At 34.4% G+C, this 20,288-nt stretch overlaps 1 protein-coding gene across 1 annotated transcript; it reads left to right on the forward strand.

Annotated features, from left to right (window-relative positions):
- The first annotated feature begins 262 nt into the window (after positions 1-262).
- Gr64e (Gustatory receptor 64e) lies at positions 263-10,020 on the forward strand. The gene is made up of 10 exons (XM_014236692.3): positions 263-481; positions 568-644; positions 4,185-4,259; positions 5,590-5,781; positions 5,870-6,064; positions 6,143-6,417; positions 6,566-6,720; positions 7,077-7,239; positions 8,793-8,882; positions 9,868-10,020. Exons 1-10 carry the CDS (start codon positions 381-383, stop codon positions 9,949-9,951), a joined length of 1,407 nt encoding a protein of 468 aa, XP_014092167.3. The 5' UTR covers positions 263-380; the 3' UTR covers positions 9,952-10,020.
- The last annotated feature ends 10,268 nt before the right edge of the window (positions 10,021-20,288 follow it).

Genomic DNA, 20,288 nt, shown 5'->3' on the forward strand with positions numbered 1-20,288 from the left:
TAAAAACATTCAGACCAAAGAAGGGTTGGAAGTTTTTACAGAGAAAACTAGTTTCTGCTGTTATAAATAACAAAGCTATTAAATGCAGCGTTGTTGCACACGGGTACAACAACATCACTTTGTAATTGCACTTGAATATGCGTCGCAGCAAAGAGTAGGCGGACACACGTCAACTCAAATATTTAATTTGCAACAATGTTGAAAATGTGCATATCCTGGCGAGTAAATCGCTTTTTCACACGCAGTCAGTAGCAAATGAAATTCGGCAACGGATTGTTCCATATGTGTAGGTGCGCACATATTTTATTTGCAGGCAGAAATCATCAAGTACCTACGCGCTCTTCAATCTTTAATTAAACGTTAAAAATTTGCAATTTGACATGAAAGTTGCGGCAAACGTCACGAAGAATTGGTTGCAGCGCCAAGAAGTGCGCTTGCAAAATATTAAAGTGTGGCAACGTGGCAGAAAAGTAGACAATGAGTAGGCAATGATCTTTAATAGTCTAATATATATTTTTATATATCATTCGAGTAACATTACTTGTGATTTCTTATGTCTCAATGCAGTTTGCTCGAACGCAAAGAATGGAGTGCTATGCCAAAATCGGCAAAACAACGTAAAAGGCAAATTTGCATGGTGCGAGGTGAGTTTAAACTTACTTTATATGTATATGTTATTTTATATATATATATATATGTTATGTAAATATAATGCTTTTGACCAAAATAAGAAGAAGGCCTTTAGGGACTAGTTTATTAAAAAACATTCACTGCGAACTTCGCATCCTTTGCGATTAAGTTGAAAAAACGCATCGCACGAAATCATTACGTATGTAAGTCCCTTAAGCAATTTCCTAGAAAGGAGGAGGTATTCTATAAATATTGTAGTTTACGACTCAACATCGAAACCATATCCCTATTAGTGGTGCCAGTTTAAAGACAATTGCGAAAAAGTTTCATTCCAAGTTCTACTAGGGAAATTTGTGTGCGAGTGATGGTCCGATGACTAAATTACAAAACGATTCGGAATACGTATTCTTAAAGAGAGTAGTGAAAAGTTGACATCTAATGTGGGAAGTGCGGAGCCATTTATAAACAAACTCGATAATGGAATAAAAACTAATGGAAGGAAGTGACATCTGCACTAGGAAGAAAGAACACTAATAAAGGTTATGCGTGCGTCAATTCTTTGAGAACAAAGAAGTTACTACTTTTGGTAATTGGAAATTCTCAGAACCCGAGATGTTTTGAACAACAAAAAAAAATTGCTACCCGTAACCTATATGTACTCGAAGTGTGTTTGGTATGTTGATTTACTTAGAAACTTTCATGAACTTGCGAATTATCTGAAAACAAATTGGTTAAAGCTACCGATGAGGGAGTGATTTGGGCAACTTGTATGCCACATAATGTAACCATTGATTCAACCGATGGTTTATCCATTAATCGCACACCCTAATAAAAATTACGTACACCACAAACCTGAGTCCCCAGGATTCATATTTTATATTAAGAAAACAACACCAAAGGTATTATTTTTTTAAACATTTTATTTAATAAAAGATACATTTTAAGTTTTATATATAAATACAGTAATATCAAAAAAATGTTGTTATTTGTGATACTTTTCTGAGATCATGTAAAAATGTCAAAAATTAAAGACTTCAAGTTAAAGGAAACCAAATCATAAAAACTAATAAAAATAGTGCAAGGAAAACAAAGAATTTTATAAGGTGTGGTAAAAAGAAATCCATTATTTTTCCATTAGGTGGCGCTATTTATCTGTATCTCGCGTTGTATAAGTCCGATCGGGTTCGGCTGGATGGCGTTAGAAAGATGATATTTTGTACTAAAAAAGCTTATTTGACAGTTTTGTGATTGGTTGATTCAGTTTTGTTCGAGCGCGCGTGAAAGAGGGAGACTAGCAAAGAGAAAATAGCTACATTTTACAGTTTTTCTTATATAAGGGCGAAAACGTAAGCCAGGCGGCTGCAAATCGGAATAGCGTTTATGGTCCTGGTACTGTAATAGCCAATCAAAGATGCTCTACGCTCTGGAAGACCAATTATCGAAAAAATCGATCAAATAATGGAAATCGTAGAGTTCAAGCATCGATTTTGATTGTCCAGGACCTAAACATTGCACAAAAAACCATTTGGAACTATTTGAATAAGGCTGGATACGAAAAATAATAATTAAAGCATTCAATTTCATGCAAAAATAATGAATTTCTTTCTTACACCTTATATGTATATTTCACATAACATATGGTATTATTAAGAAATAAGCTTTAGGAGGTTTACACACCGTACAAAACAAAAAATCGTGGAACGGGTGAAGTTATTCAATCGAAGCACATGCCACAACATATTTTTTGGCAAATGTGAGATAAACTGGTTGCTTGGAAGTGAAACAAAGGTAAGAAGTTTTGATTTACAATACAAATATAAAAATATTTCCTCTGTTCACTGGCTAATTTATCATTTCGGATTAACTTAGTTTTTTTGAGTATACTCAGTTATTCAATTTTTAATACAAGTACGAAACAAATTTCATATGTCTGAATTCGAAATTCGGATAAAAACGTTTGCCTGACTAAGGTTTTCCATCATCGGTTGAGAGTTCATGCGTAAGAGGTTATGTGTATCAATTGAACTTTTCGTGTTGGAGGGACCACTGACCATTTGAATCTATTCTTACCATATAAATAAATACTTCGGAAATACAATCTTGAGAAGGCCGTGCACGATCAAAATATTATTCTTCCAAATCGCTTCCATTCTCATCCTCCTTAAGCCATATTTCTACTTTTCAGCAGAATGATTCATTTGGTTCATACTTTTACATTTTGTACGATTAAAAAAGACCCAAAAAATTTGCAAAATCTGTAAATAAAATTTTATCACACAAAACACCACAATGAATACCCGGGATCCACCATTAATAAAATCTAAGCTTTCAAATACTTGTGCACTTAAATCTTTACTACCACACGTTCTACACTCGACCGCAGGAAAGAATACGAACGTGCGGTACTTAAAGTAAAAAAAATGTGTTTGTTATGATGCGAGTACATTTTGAGTGAGTCCCGGAGACTCAGTTTCTGCGATTGACGGTTAAAACGCTATTAGGATTCTGAAACTTACAGGAATTGCCTTTTGACTAAAATTATCTCCACTGGAATGAACACTATTTCAGAATCTTTCAAATTTATTAAAATTTGCAATGCTGTATCCCTATTGTCGTTTTCTTAGGAACTGTCAAAGTGATACATACCACTACGTAATCAAACGGTACAGCCAATGAGGTTTAACACGAAGAAGCAATAAATTTGTTAGAGAAATGTGTCACCTGGGCATTACCAAAAAATGTTGAACTGTCAAAAGTATTGGTACTAAGAGTTTTGCAACAAATCACAATTCAAAAAAGTTCGGAAATTGTTGAAAAACAGACGAGAATTAAAATATTTTTTTTTTTTTTAAATATATAAAGTTTTCGTGATTGAATTAAACATACATATATTTTAAGCTGAATGTATTTGGTTAGTTATTTAAAAATATGGTTTTATTATAGGTAAACAAAAAATTACCCGATTTAAAATTTTTTTCGATTTTGCGAATTAGGTGTAAATCATAAGATTCGTTATATTGGAGGACTATTGTGTTTCGATCAAGTTTTGCTGATATGGAACTAACAGTTTATGAGATAAGTAGATGAAAACTATTAAAAGATGGGAACACAGTTTTCTCTTGGTTCCAAAGAAATTGTGTACGTGTAGTTTGTTCAAGATATCGAAATAGTTATGTGAGTGGTGGTATAAAAACTTATCCACGTCTTTTATCCCCTTTTAGTATACGAATCATATGGCTGTCTTATTTAAAGTAAAATTACTTCATATTTTATCAATAATAAGTATTAAACATTTCGCCGATTTATTATTGAAACTTGTGTATAACTCTAATGCCCACTTTTATTCGTGACAATTTACTGCTAATATTAAGTGACAGTGAATAAAGTTACATAACCGTATCTGAATATACCAGCACTGGTGCACCGCTGCAGCGAATCAATTCACAGTTTGTGACACTATTCATTAAATATTTTCTTTTGAGTGACATATTTGGCATGTTGTAGTATTTAAAAATATCTGCGAATTTATATTTTATTCCACATTTCTTTTGCAGTACGAAATTTATTTCGGCGCGGTACAAAAAAAGATTATGAACATTCGGGCAGTTTTTTAGAGGCGATTGGACCAGGTAAGTTTTATGGACGCAAAAGCTCATCCAATTTACATTATAACTAAATTAATATGTTTTTCATGAATCAATCGAGGTTTTATATTTTTTCTTAGTACTGTGAATTTCTGTTTGTGGGTTTCATAACACTGTTTTAGGATAAATATGCAAAATAGTTCAAATTTCAACATGTTATAGAATGCAAATTGTTTATTTGTTTTGTTATAATTTTTTGCGCACCAATAAAAATATTTTTGCTGGCACTACTCTCTGGCAGGCTGCAACAGACCATAAGTGAACCAAAATTACTGATCTTGAGCTTTATTGATGGAAAATGTGACAGCTAAGCTATGAGCTTCTCCACTAATTTCACCCAAATTGGTGCATAATAAAGGGTGTTTTTTAACGTACGGTTTTCAATGATACAATACTCCTTTTGGAGATTTTCTCTTTAACAGCGGTTACCTGATTTGTATTTCGTTTGGTTTGCCATTTTATAATGAATAGACTTACTGCAGAACAACGCTTGCAAATTGTGTAAATTCCAATATTCGGTCCACGAATTCGCTTTGTAGAGTCGGTAATTAGAGCAACCATGAATCGGTTTCACACCACGTTTACTATAGTGGATAATGTGCATCTTTAGAGCATCCGTACAGCGCTCACCGAAGGCGCTATTCCTGCTGTGGAGCAGAGTATCGTAGAAGACCGGAATGAGTACATCCGCCCGCAACATTCGGAGCTGAGGCCATCCACATTATGGAAGATTTTCCGAAAAGGTCTTGGTTTGTGAGCTTAAAAAATCCAATTTTTTTTTCAAAAATGAAGCCAGCCACAACGTTACAATCAATGGATAACGCTATAGGCCCGTGATTAATGCATTTTTCGTGCCTGAATTGGAGGATGTTGATGTAGATTACCTTTGGTTTTAACAAGATGGTGCTACATGTTAAACAGCCAGCGAAACAATCAATTAATGAAGGAAACTTTTTGTGAAAGCGCTTGTCTAAATTGGGCTTCTCGGCTGGAATTTATTCAAGCTAGCGGTAACATGCCCGAAATGATTTTTAAAACATAACGGCAAACCATTACCTTTATAATAAAGTTAAATCTGGGTCATCACAAATAGTGCATTAAAGTTGGGGTATCTTTGATATATTATATTTAAATAATAAATTTGGTTCCGTATTTTTGTGTGGTTATACCTAATCTTCAAAATGCTTGCATTAATTAAATAATAATCGAGGATACAGGGATTCAATTTTTTGATAAGACCATGCTATATGAGTTTTTTTTTTCTCTCGAATCATAAGTGTACCTATACAAGTCTTAGTTTTAAATTTTTTCCTAGTTTTGGTGCTCGCACAGTTGTTCGCCTTGATGCCTGTTTGTGGTATATTATCGAAAACGTCGTCGAAGGTGTATTTTTCCTGGAAATCTGTGCGCACCTGTTACGCATTGCTGGTGATTTTTTGCCTTGGACCGGCCAGCTTGTGCACTATCAACTTTGCTATTCGCAAACAATTTAACTTCGATACAGTAGGTAAGTATACATTAAACTTGGGAGTTTTATTATTAAATCCTTATTTTAAACATTAACCAACAAACTTTGGCTTTGCTTTCGTTTGCAGAAGCAATCGTCTTTTATGTTTCAATATTTCTAATAGCGGTGGCATTTTTCCAATTGGCTCGCAAGTGGCCGGCGTTAATGGTACATTGGGAGAATATTGAGTCTAAGTTGCCGCCGCTGAAAACGGAAATGCAGAGAGCAGCTTTGGCTCATCGGATAAAAATGATCACCTTGGTGGCGACTATGTGTTCAGTGGGTGAGTGTAAGCGTCAAGTTCTTCTGTGAGAGTGTTAAACTTTTGTATCAATTGCACTATTTAACTTTTGCTGTGCAGTGGAACATTTGCTTAGCATGTTGGGCATTATCTATTACGTGAATGGTTGTCCGGCCATACCAGGACATCCTATCCAGAGTTTTCTATACAGCAACTGGGCGCAGTACTTCTATTTCTTTGATTACACCAACCTGGCGGGCATCTTCGGCAAAGTGTTGAATATTATATCGACGTTCGCATGGAATTTCAATGACATATTTGTGATGGCGGTAAGCGTAGCGCTTTCAGCACGTTTCCGCCAACTCAACGAGCATATGTTGCGCGTAGCTAAGCGGGTAAGCTGACCGTTATTTGCAGCTCTTTATATGCTTAGTTTTGGTCTCACATTCGGATTTACATCTTATATGTTCTTCATTTGTGTGTGCTTTAGTTCGACAAATTAACAAGGAAAACATAAGCTAATGCTTGCTCATTTCTTTGCAGCCAACTACGGAGAAGTTCTGGATTGAAACTCGCGTAAATTACCGCAATTTGTGTAAATTATGCGAAGCAACTGATGATACGATTTCGATTATCACACTGCTGTGTTTCTCCAATAACTTGTTTTTCATCTGTGGTAAAATTCTAAAAAGTCTACAGTGAGTTTTGAAAACATACACTCTTCTATTTAATGTATATGTACAGTTTTCGAGATATTAAATTTATTTAATTCGTAATGATGAAGGATTGGTTACAAGTTTTAAGCCCACTAGATAAAAATTTAGATATTAGAATTTTTTTTATTATATAAGAATTGTAAAAATAAAAGTTTTTGTGAGACCTTTTAAACTCCGCTTCACATCAGTGCGCACAAACATAGCAAACAGCAAATCTATATATAAGCCACCTGAAACTTTCGTCATTTATCTTCTTCTACTATTTTCGTTAGCACAAATCGGATTGCTGGCATGTTTTTTGGTCAATAATTATAAATAAAAATAATTTTTTTTTTCAGAAAGAAACCATCTTATTCACATACAATGTACTTTTGGTTCTCTTTGGGCTTCCTTTTGATGCGCACCTTAATGTTGTCTTTGTATAGTGCCGAAATACATGATGAATCAAAACGGCCACTGGTAGTATTTCGAAGTGTACCAAGTGTGTCCTGGTGCCGTGAGGTAATTGTTCTCTCTCTCACTCGTTTATATATCACTTCTAGAGCGTTTTATAGATATGTGGTCTTCAAGAAGAAATACAACATGCACAATTGAATGTTATGGCCAAGAATTCAGCTTTATTATAAATATAATAGTTTGCTATCAGGTTTTAAAAATTATTTCGGGAAAGTGACCACCGCGGCTGGCTCGAATAAATTCCAGCCGAGAAGCCCAATTTTTGACCACCTTTTGCACAAATTAGTGTCGTATGTCAGCAAAAACGCGCCGAGTATTCTCTTCCAAGGGATAGCCTCACAAAAAATAGTCCGTCGTTGTCAAATTGCACGATCTTGGACGAGAGATAATGCGCTCACCAAATGTTTCCGCAATTAATTGATTGCTTTGTTGGCAGTATGGCTTGTAGCGCTCGTCCACCTCAATATCCTTCGAAAAAGTCATTAATCATGGCTCTATAGCGTTCCCCATTGTCTGTAATATTAATGGATGAAACGGCGCCTCAAAAATGGTTTAAGGATTATCATCACTCCAAATCCGATAATTTTGTTTATTAATTTACCAATTCCACCAGAAGTGAGCTTCATCGCTAAAAAAAATTTTCTTGTGAAAATCGTGATTGGTGGCCATCTTGTTTTGCGCCCATTGACCAAAAGTGCGAGGTGCTTGATGGTTGTTCGGTCGTTCCCTCGGCACCATTCCTCGAAATTACTTCAGGAATGTTTTCTGCCGCTACAACAACAATAACAACATGGTTGTTCGGCTTCAATTCTTGCGCGAGTTGGATTTTGTAAGCCCGCTTGGTTTCAGTTTATCAACAATTAAATATTTTCTGACATTTTCTTTGAATCTACTCACCATATAATTGATCTTTTCGAGTGAATTCGAATCATAAACGAAACGAACAGTCTTACTATCATGGTAGTTGCTAACCAAAATGTATCTTCCTTTTGTTGATGATGTCTCGATGTCTGTCAAACGTTCTTAAGAAAAGTAGCGATAGAAACCGTTACATCACAAACGATGGTAAATGTGGGGTTCTACAACCTGGTTTCGCCTACGAAAAACCTAAAGCCATACAAAAGATTCTATATAGTGAATGATTCTCTACGGTAGTACGAAATTCCTGAGATACAGATGTAAAGAGCAATTACTTAACATTCGGAAGACGTACAAATATGTGGTAATATTCATACGATATGCATAGGGGAAGTCAGAATATAGTTTTTGGTACATTTCTAAAGGGAATTAAGATTTGTTTCCATTAATTTAAAAGAAAACACCTAGAGACAAGAATTAACTTATAATATTTTTTTACCTTAAACATTGTCCTAAAATATTATTGATATTATTTAATGAGTCTCTTTTATTAACTGTATGTCGAAGATAGAAAAATTGTTCAACTTTTTTATATCAAACCGGGATTCAAGTTCTGATTACAATTAAAACTTATAATTATACATAACTACATTGATAAGTATTATTAAATTTTCTCAATTTATATTGCGGGAAACCCATACCCACGTTGCGGTGCCAATAACATCCATATATTCTGACAGCTTAAACGCTTCTCGGAAGAAGTTACCACAGATGTGGTTGCGTTGTCAGGCATGAAATTCTTTCATCTCACCCGTGGTCTTGTGCTTACGGTAAGTAAATTGTATATTTATGTTGGTATAGTGAAATTTTGCGTTTGAAGCGCAATCGAGAGAGAGTTATTGAATAATTGAATAAAACCTCAAGTCACCGTAATCTGCAGGAGTAAAGAGAGTCGCTGAATTTTACATTCTAGTTGTTTATAGGAATATATAAATCCTGTGATTAGCAACCATAATTAAAGCTCAATAGAGGTCGATTTCGAGTTTTATATTATTTATAGATGCACAGGATTAGTTGAATAAGAGATAGAACATAAATCGCTTAAACGCCTGGCCGGAAATAGCGATTCCTTATAAGTCATAGACACGACCAATTACACGTCTTATCTTATGAGTGGTAACCTTGGAGGTTTTATAAAATTGTGAATGGTCGGCCAGACCAGGACGAATGTTTGAAATCCGTTATAAAAGTGCATGGTGGTTGACGGAAATATGCCTATTTTCAGGATAGCAAAACAACATTCTACACAGAGTAGTTGAAATCGTATTGGTGAGTCTGAACCATATAATCCAGTACAATATAATTGGTGTGACTGAGAAGCGTGAGTCAGTAGCTAAACATTTAGATTATTTAAATAATTATCATACTCAATGTTTTAATGTTGTAGAATTGTTTGTTAAATTGAGGTTCTTGGAGATCATGCGGAGTTTTACTATATTTTATAATTTGATAAGGGGATAAGGTAAGCGAAGGTCATGGGAACTTCTAAAGAATGGTTGTGCTGAGGCATTACACTTCTACTATCCGAGCTAAGCGAAGAAACATTATATAATCTCTCATACCCATATGTTAGTTAAGACGCAAATCAACTTTAACTTACCAATAGATATTTCTTTTTCATATAATTCTGTTTGGGCGCCATTTTGCTTAATTGTCTGAATAATTTTATACTTTAACACTTACATTCAACGTTCCATGTATATATGTATACAGGTATGTTTTTCCATTTCATCATTTCGTTTCTGTTCTTTATAGGTAGCTGGCAGCATTGTGACCTACGAATTGGTTTTACTGCAATTCAATAAGGAGGATAAAGTGAACGATTGTTACGAAGGTTGAGCGTTATGGGGTGTAGTATATGTATTTTGAGTATGTGTACGCATATGTATAACATTTGTGTGAAATATATCGTGAAACAGTAATGAAAGGGTGTTTAAATAAGTGTGCACCGAGGATAATTGACAATTAACTGATATGTACGTAAGGCTAAAGTCGGGTGCTCCGATGTTCACGACCATTTTTAAATATTATAATAATAAATTTAATACGTCCGATTTACATGTAGTTAGGTGCGTTTGAAAGAGGATGAACGTATATTTTTATACTCTCGCAACATGTTGTACATAGTATGATATCAGTCCGTCCGTGAAAGCGATAACTTGAGATATCTTGATGAAAAATGCAATAACTCACTGAATAAAAGAGCTACAAGCATTAAATTTGTCACCGCCCACTATTAGTAGAAGTGTTAAATCTCAAGAACTACTGAACCAATTTAAAATTTGGTGTGTGAGGTTATCCAATTATTAAATAGTATTGTACATTATGGAAATGGGCGAAATCGGTTGACGACCACACCTACTTCCCATATAACAAACTCTGAAAGTCTATCTGATTCTTTCAGTTTACCGTACATTAATCAAACATCAATGCCGTTATTAGGGTAAAACTTGGCACAAATAGTGCCCTCAAGGTATTTAATCTAACGACCAAAATTTGCCGAAATCGGACTATACCTTTTCAAGGACCCACACATCAAATATGTGGACCCCAGTGCATATGGCTGATTTTTTGCTAAACATATTGGTCAGTCCGTTAGTTTTATTAGTGGAATTCGGGGATAATATTTTTGTGCCAAAAATGGGTAAAATCGAATGATCATATATTATATACCTAATATAAATATTTTCGAACTTTCGACTGACTTTATACCGCATCTATCGGTAAATATGCATGAAAACTTATTAAAATTCCGAAAGAATCTCTTTCTAATAATAGTGTATCTTTTTGCCTTTGATTGTAAATAATGGAAGCAATACTGCCTACTTTTAATTAAAAATATACGAAAATCACTTTACCTTGCGAGAGTATAAAATGTTCGCTTACACCCAAAGTTAGCCCTTCCATACTTGTTAATACTGAAAATTTTCAATAGGCAACGCTGCATGTTGTATGATTTAAATATAAAGTTCGGTAATTTTTGGAACGCACTTTGTATGTCGTGTTTTCAAGAATCGTTCCAGTCAAGTTGTTTAAAAAAAAATCTAAACCATGCCTATTCCCAATTTTGCAAACCACTTTAGGGTTTGAAAGAATTATTCGCATAGTTTGTGGGAGGCTCATTATATTTTTTACGCTCATTTATAATTTGAGCATCGGGGTATTTTAAAAAAAGTCTTGGCTCGGCTAAAGTTTAGGAGTTGGCTATCCTGAGAAAACTTTATAAATAATAACTATGCAAATTGAGTCTCAGTATTTCGGGTGACTAAAACTATTACACAAATCCAAAGAGGATTCGGAAATGCATATTTCAGTCATACTAGCATTATAATGCCCATGAAAAAAGTTTTATTGAGAACTCGGTTATAATTTCATGAAATTGCCTAATGCTTATCGAAAGGTATGTTTATGATATTGGTAAATCTTATCTATCACTAAGGTTGAAGAAAACCACTGAATGCAGGTGAGTATGTATTGTCTAAATATATATGTACAAAAAAAAAATACAAATATGTATGTAAGCAAGAGAGGGAAAATGGATATTCCAAGAAGGTAGCTTTGCTTCAAAATATATAATGGAACAATGCGAGTTCTTATTTGAATATATGTATATGTTTTTATTTTTTTGTAGATGTATATTTCTGCATATAATACAAAAATATATAATTGTAGTATGCAGAAATGTGAATTGTTATTGGTGTTAATTATAGTTGTTGTGGATTTGTAATTAAAATTCTGTTAAAAAGGGTGCACCATGATATTAAAAGAATGCTGTCACGAGGTAACTGGAAAGCAATGAGTTTTGTGTAATGAAAGGCGCCAAGTTATTTGCATTGTAAGATATTTTGTAATTTCCTTGCTTGCGTAAGAGTCTTAGTTTGTAAGGGGGATTACATTGAAACATATTTAATTTTTGTGATGTATATGCAGAAGATAAGCTAATATGAAGTTGAGGGTAATACGCCAGAGAATAATGGAAATATATATTTCTGTCGGTTGAATTTGAATTAAATAAATAATTAAATTTGCCGTTAAATATTTTTGGATGGATTAAGTGTTTGCTATTACATACATAAAAGTAACATGTTTATGTCATAATATGGCTAAGGGAAAACTTAAAGTTTTCATTCCGTATTTGGATTCAATCAGGAATATCCAGGAAGCTCTATATTTATTTTCAAAACGCTATGGGCCGCATAATCACATATAGTCCATATATCTATTTATGCTCTCGAAACATGTTGCTACAGAGTATAATAGTAGTTTTGTTCATCTAAAATTAAACGAGACATATGTAGAGTTATATATACTTGTAATTTATGTATATTTGATCAGGTTGACAAGACGAGCAACTGTGTAAGTCTATCTGTGCAAGCGATAACTTGAGTAAAAATTGAGATGAAACTTGATACATACTCGTATGTTTCTTGGTACTTAAAGTAGACCGGTAATGCAGATGGGGTAATTGGACCACTGCCATGCCCTTAAAACGTCATTAAACGATTATGTTGAAAACTACTAAAAGTTCGATAATTCACTGAATAAACCAAGATAGTAAGGAACGGCGTAAAAAAAGGTTCGGGGATTCCTTAAGATTTCCTTAAGACGAGGGCATGACACCACGCTTTTTTAGATGATCTCCTATATCTCTAAACATAAGGGTCACCCGTAAAGTCTAGCATTGAAATTCGGGTGAATATTTTTGTGACGACAGCTTTTCTGGTGCCAAAAATGAATATATATAGTAAGCGGTACTCCCCTCAGCCACCGTATACTTATAATAAACATTTTCGAATTTTATACCGCATATATCGGCCAATATGTAAGAAATCTTAATGAATTTTTTAAAGAATATCTTTCGAATAACAGTGTATCCTCATACATAAAATAGATCAGGGCAATAGTTCCCTTAGTATAATACAAGATGGCTCTTTTTTTTTACTAATGCATTACATTTATTTTATTTTATAAAACTATGGAGTGTAAATGACCTCCATTGCAGCTTGAAGGGTTGAAGTCGAGATTGCCTCGATCTCGCCTTATCGATTTAATGGACTGCTTCAATTCAGTCCGATTTCTGGGTTTTGTTTAAAAAAAAAGTCTGGTGCAATCAGGTCGGGTGGCCTTGAGAACCAGCGAAAAGTGGAGTTTCTTGATATTAATTTGTTTTAAAATTTTCGTTGGAATTATGCAAAAACCGGTCTAGCTATGTGTGCAGTTGCTCCATTTTGCTGGAACTAACTGCTATTGCTGCGTTTTTGGCGCAGTTCTGGGTAAAAAAACTCTTCCAACAACTTTAAATAATGATGCCCATTGACAGTTACTGTTACACCATTTTATACCAAGAAGTATGGCCCATAATACAACTTTATGAAACTGCGCACCACACAGTGACTCGTTCTGGGTGAAGTTCCGTCTCGTGGATTATTTCTAGTTTTGATTCACTATATATACGGCAATTTCGAAATTCCGGGCAAATAGGCAAATCTAGAGAATTTAACCGGTTTGTTATTTGAACTTTGTACGGAAACAAGCTTAAGTCATCATGAATTATCCATTGTAATGCCCGTCTAGCTAACTCCAAGTTGCGCCGATTAGTTGCGAGTCGAAACTCTTGGATTTGCCAGAGTTGATGATGTAACAGTCGCGATTGTTTCTTGAACACAAACATACGGATCTCGATGGTATGGATGATCGAATTCAACTTTCTTATAAATCGAAGCAACGAAAATATGTATGGCATATGCAAAGTAGGAGTTGTTAAGTTATGATTTAATTTTAATAATATCCTGAACATATGTATATTAAGGTTGCGACACCCATAAGGAAATGTTGGGGACCCTATTAAGCATATATACAAATCAACAGTAAGATGAGCTGAGTAGATATAGCCATACTATCTGTCTGTATATACCCGAAATAGCCCCTCAGTTTTTGAGATATCGATCTGAACTTTATCACACCGCTGATATCGCACAATATCAGATATACCTTCAGATCTCTTCAGGTCAAACCTCAAATTAACAAGAAGACAAGAACGGTGTAACCGAACATTTTATAATCTTACAACTTGCAAGAATCAGAGCCCGAATTATTACTTCAGGTGTTGGTAAACTTTATATTAAATAAGTAAAGAAGGGCTAAGTTTGGATGTAATCGAACCTTTTATACTCTCGACTCTACAATTCAAATGGTACACTCGTTTGGGGAAAAAAATATTAATACTCACTGTCTGACATATTCGGCATAAAACTGGTTAGAATAACGAAAAGCATTATAAGTAGTATATGGAAGTTGATCCGCTTCAACCCATTTTTGACACAAAAACCTACTATTATCGAGAGTTTCATTTATTTATTTTATTATATGAATTTCATATATAACATGTTCAGTACCGAGGAGCTTGAACAGTTTTTGTTCGATTTAGAGGTCACAAGGTGACACATGTTAAATGCATTATTCACGCAAAGTCTTACCCCAATACAATCATTGTTGCTTGATTGACGGTGCCACGCCCACTGTCTAATTTTGAACGCGGTTCTTATAAAGTCGTCTCATACGATCCCAGAGATAAAATATTTAATGTCTCTGGCGTGTTTAGTGTTTGATTTATCGCGCTTCTAGTAGATTTTAACAGTACCGTTATATGGGGAGTCAGTGGGGTTGTTACCCGATTTCACCCATTTTCACACTGTCGATAGAGCTGCAAAAATCACTGCTCTCAGTGAATTCGTCTCTTCATCCTTATATATATATAACCCTATAACTAACTCGATTAGTTTTAGGTGATACAAACAACCGTTAGGTGAACAAAACTGTTATACTCTGTAGCCACATGTTGCGAGAGTATAAAAACAAGTAACTATAGTATGTCTGAGTGTCAAAAATGGGTTGAATCAGGTCAATACATCCATAAGCCTCCATATACCTAATATAAAGATTTTTGAACTTCCGGGCGACTTTATACCGCATATATCCCCCAATATGTGAGTTATCTCAATGAAAATAAGAGCGCGTATTTTACTCATACCAATGTAATTTTGTGTCTAAAATAGATAAAATTTACCTAACCACCATATAACTAATATCAGGATTTTCGAACATCCGGCTGACTTTACTCCATATGATTGGTGATGGTATGTGAGGTACCCTGGGAGCATTTTTATTAGCCCGTTGCATGTTAGATGTGTTTGGTATTGGAAAAATAGATAAAATCTAGTCGATACAACCCCCAACGCCCATATCCTACTTATAATGATTTTCCATATTCTAACAAGTTTCATGCCAAATACAAGTATGTCGGTAAGTGAGTACTATTTATATATAAAATTGCTTCAAAATATGTTATCAAGTATACCTGAGCAATGCCAAGATTAATACAATCAGCCTGTCCCTTTCTCTATCCCCAATATACCCCTTTAAATGATTTCCTACTTTCCACCTGTATTTAAACCGTATGTTATTTTAATGCAATTAAATATACAAGTTTTCTTAAAAATCTCAGAATTATAATGGAATAGGTCTTCACCTCGGTCTAAACCTTATATCCCTTATATAATGAATTCCGATCCTCTGGTTGACGTTTTTCACATAAACTCAATATATTGAATTTAGCCTGTTCAGTTGAGTCGACTTCACATATATCTCATTTGAAGATGTTTTTAATATAATTTTAGCTGACGCGAACTAAAATATAGCAATAAAATGAAGTCTAAGTTTATGGACTTCAATATAAGTGGTATATTCACCAAATTTTATTACAATTTATTCGCGATTTGATCGAATAATATGGATATATTTTGCTATATAAAAAAATGTTGCGAAAGAATTCAGCAAGTTGTGAATGAATTACTTTCAAATTAGGTATTTTATTTAGTTACTTCCCATTTGCGAAAATTTTATTAACCCTTATGTTAGTAACCGGGTAACGCGGTGTATTTGTGTGAATATCTTAAAAAAATTCAATATATCATTTCAAGCTCTCAAATCGTCGTTTTTTAACTTAAAAGAAAGCTATTTGTGAGTTCATTTAATTGATTTTTATTTTATTTTTGTTTTTAAATGAGCTTAAACTCTAGCCATCCACAGTGGAAACCATAGGAAAAAAATTGTATATAATTTCCATTAATGCATGCAACTAAATTTTATTAAAAAAATAAAGAAATATTACACTTTTTCTATAATTAATGACATTGAACTCGATTAACTGAGTGCTCGTCACACACAGGTTGGTGACAATTGGCACAGGCCTTACGTGTCTTTCGCCGTCTTCTTATTGGCAAAGCATTGCAGACATGACAAGATCCTGTTACTTTTTTCCTTTCGGTTTTATCTTTTGGAGTCTCTGGACCAGGATTTATCACGACTGTTTCAGTCAGTATATGGCCTAATACACTTTCAATGGCAATCTTTGTTGAGAAGTGGCGCATTACTTGTGGATTCGCCGTGCGATGTTCAATCATCGGCAATGTTAGTTCTTCACTTAGTTTACGCATAAATTGACGACGTTCTGTCTTTTTTTGACAATCATTTTATTATTTTCATAATAAATTATATATGCCGCAAGTGAAGAAATATCTAGCATGTTGAAGAACATTGCCATTGGCCATCTCGAAGATCGTCGTTGACTGGTGTATCTCCGCACCATTTGGTCCATATTGTCAACTCCAGCTTTATATTTATTATAAAAATTTATTATTTCTGGTTTTCGTTTAGCGTCATCACCAACTGATATATCTGAATGCATTGTAGATATCAGAATGACAGCTTTATTTTTTTTAGGAACGTAGGAACACATGGTAACCTTTTCGTGAAATCCAAAAGCTGTCGAATACTGCTCCCGTGTCTTATTCGCCCAACAATGGTAATATTCCACGACAACAAATGTTTAGCAACTGGTACAGTAGTAAAGAAGTTATCCTTGCAGGTGCTTTTCCCACTACCTCGGTACGGAGCCGCCAATTCTTTCACTACTCTTCCACCCTGATTTTTTTTATCGAGTATTATCTGTTTTACCAGTGTACATAATCCCTTGCAAAGGATATGCGTTTTCTGCATCACAAATCCACCAGATCTTTATACCATACTTAGCTGGTTTCGATGGAATATATTGAGTAAATCCAGTACGGCCACGGTATGGATAAAGCTGTTCATCAATCGTCAAGTTAGCAGTTGGTTTGTACATCTGAGCTAAATTTAAATTAAACATTGTCCATACATCACGAATTGGAGCTTCCTTGTCTTCTTTTTTACGTTCACTTCGAGTATTACCATCGTTGAATCGCAAAAAACGCAGAATATTATGGAATCTCGTCAATCCCATCATCGTGGGATACTGCGGATAAGAATTGGAGTGCCACATGTCAAATGTATGATCTGTATTCGAAATTATTTCCTCATTCCTTTCGGTTGCACTTAACCTAATAAATTAAATATTATGTGATATACGTCGTAAAACATTATAATTATATTACACAAAATTGTAATTAAAATATTTACAAATGTTAAATATATGTAACGTTTACTTACCGATCATAGTCAGCTCTCGATAATTGTTCCATAGCTATATTTTTCACTGTCAAGAAAATGAAACACGTCTGATCCCACCAAAAATCTGTTACATACTAAAAAATGCTCAAATCTAGTGCGCGATAGAAAACAAAGAAATAACTTTGAGTTTTTCTTTCTCTCTCGCACGGCATCTGCTCGGCTCCGAACAATAAAATCCGGCCGACTACCTGGGGTGTCCCAAATAGGTTTCAGATGTTATTCACGATTCTACCTTGTTATTTAATAATTTTTTTTTTAAATTGTCACTGTCACTGACTATTAATATTTGAAGAAAAAAATTGATTAGAAAATTTTTTTTAAATAAAATAAACAAAATTTTTAATACTCAGATAGGCTGCTAAAAGACGTCGGTAAAGTTGGTTACTAATATAAGTGTTAAAAGCATCTTAAAATGTGATATACATACGTTCATAAACTTAACCTAAGAAGCTATATTTTATAAATTGAATTGATGTGTGAAACGTCGACCTGATAATCATAATTGGTGATTTTAAGGATATAAGATTAATACCAAGATAGCGACCAACTTCAATCTTGTTCAGCGCTTAACCATTAATATAATTATGTTTGTTAGAATAACGGAAATTATTATATGTTGTATAATATAATTTCAGATATTTTCGACATTAAAACAAAGTATATCTAATATTATATGTTCAATTAATTTTGCTAAGATACTTTACATATTGACCTATATATATATAGTATAAGGCCAACCGGAAGTTTAAAAATCTTATATAAGGTATATTTATTTTACGATTTTATCTATTTTTGGCATTACTACATATTATTATTTTCATTAAGGAACCTCACAAACCATAAACAATATAAACGAAGTAAAATCTACCGGGTGTTTGAAAGTCCTGATACTAGTTATATGGGAGATAAGGGAAATATTAACCCGATTCAACTAACTTTTGACATATAGACATTCTATTATGAAAAAAGGCTTCTCTCCTAATTTCGATAATATATCTCACAAATTTACTGACATTTTCAGTAATAAAGACAGCCATAGGCTCTAGGGTCCACATTTCCGGTATGAAGGGTGGCTAAATGAGTTCAGCTTCCCGCCCTAATGCAGTCAACAACACCGCACAACACACCACTCATACGACAACACAACACACCACTCATGCGACAACACAACACACCACTCACACGACAGCGTAACACACCACTTACAGCACAACACTGGCACACCACATCTGGAAACATCAGCACACTCACACCCCACGCACCTATGCAACCTTGCTGGAAGCAGCAGCATACACCCACACACAGCAGAATAACTCTACACACCAACATGAACAAAACCAGGGAGGGCGATAGCGCCGAGCCTCTTTTCCATCGAAAGCGTCAACAGGGAAGTCGCAATTGAAGTTTCGCCTTTTTTCCACGGTCACACATCCCGATTATAACCTTTTATTACTCAAGTGACGTTATAAGTTCTTTTTTGGTTTGTTGATAAGATATCAACATATTTATAAATAAATTTCAGTTTTTACAAATACGTGAGTGTTTAGTGGAACGAAAAAGTGGAAACGGTGAGAACAAAGGTACAAAAGTAACTAAAGGGGTTTGAATAGTTATGTTCCTATTTTGAAAATCTTTAGACCTGACAAGGGTTTACTTTAACGGAAATAATCGTGAAAATTTTCATCACTATACTTGTATTAATTGGTGCTCGATTTGTATACTGGAAAGTGAAAAAATCATATGGAATGTAAATTTGCTCTACATGGGAAGTACGCGTGGTTGTAGTCCGATTTCCCCCAATTTTCCTACTATAACAAGAGTACGTCAAGGTTATGTTATACACCAAATCTGGTCGATATCGGTCTTATATGTCCAGAGATATGGGTTTTCACCTAAATGTAGGCGGTGCCACTCACATCGTCTTATTTGGACACCGGCTCATATAAACCCATTTTGTGCCATCCTGGATGCAAAATTTAATGTCTTTGACGCATTTAGTTATTAAGTTATAGCCTTTTAGTAGTTTGTAACAAAACCCTTATATGAGGAGTGGGCGTGGTTATCATCCAATTTCACCTTTTTACACGCCAGAGGTGTCAAATAATTTTTCCTGCTCAAATTTAAGTGATATAGCTTGAATGCTTTGGGAGTTATATACATTAAACCTTTTAGGGGGTGGGGCCATGCCCACTTTTTAAAAATTTTCAAACCGCAGTTGCCTCTCATTATTGCGATTACGTGTACTACTTGTATATTACAGTTTTATATCTTAATTCGCTTAGTTATGGCAATTTATAAGGTTTCGAATATGGGCGTTTTGTGGGTGTGGCAGTGGTCCGATCACGCCCATCCTGATTATTCAAATGTTTATATATATATATATATATTTATATACACCTAACAATTGTTTGTGTAACCTAAAACTAAACGAGATATATGTATACACCACCATTCGGTCAGCTTAAATGACATTTATATGCCATATTTGTCCGGAGATTATAGCTTTACCGTGGATAATAATCTGCATACGAGTATGTCAAATTTCGTGAAGCTTTTTTTTCAATTAAAAAGTTTTCTATAACAGTTGTTTGTATAACAGTTGTTTGTATAACCTAAAACTAAACGAG

The sequence above is a fragment of the Bactrocera oleae genome, chromosome 6 (assembly GCF_042242935.1).
Source record: "Bactrocera oleae isolate idBacOlea1 chromosome 6, idBacOlea1, whole genome shotgun sequence".
In the NCBI taxonomy this organism is placed as follows: Eukaryota; Metazoa; Arthropoda; class Insecta; order Diptera; family Tephritidae; genus Bactrocera; species Bactrocera oleae.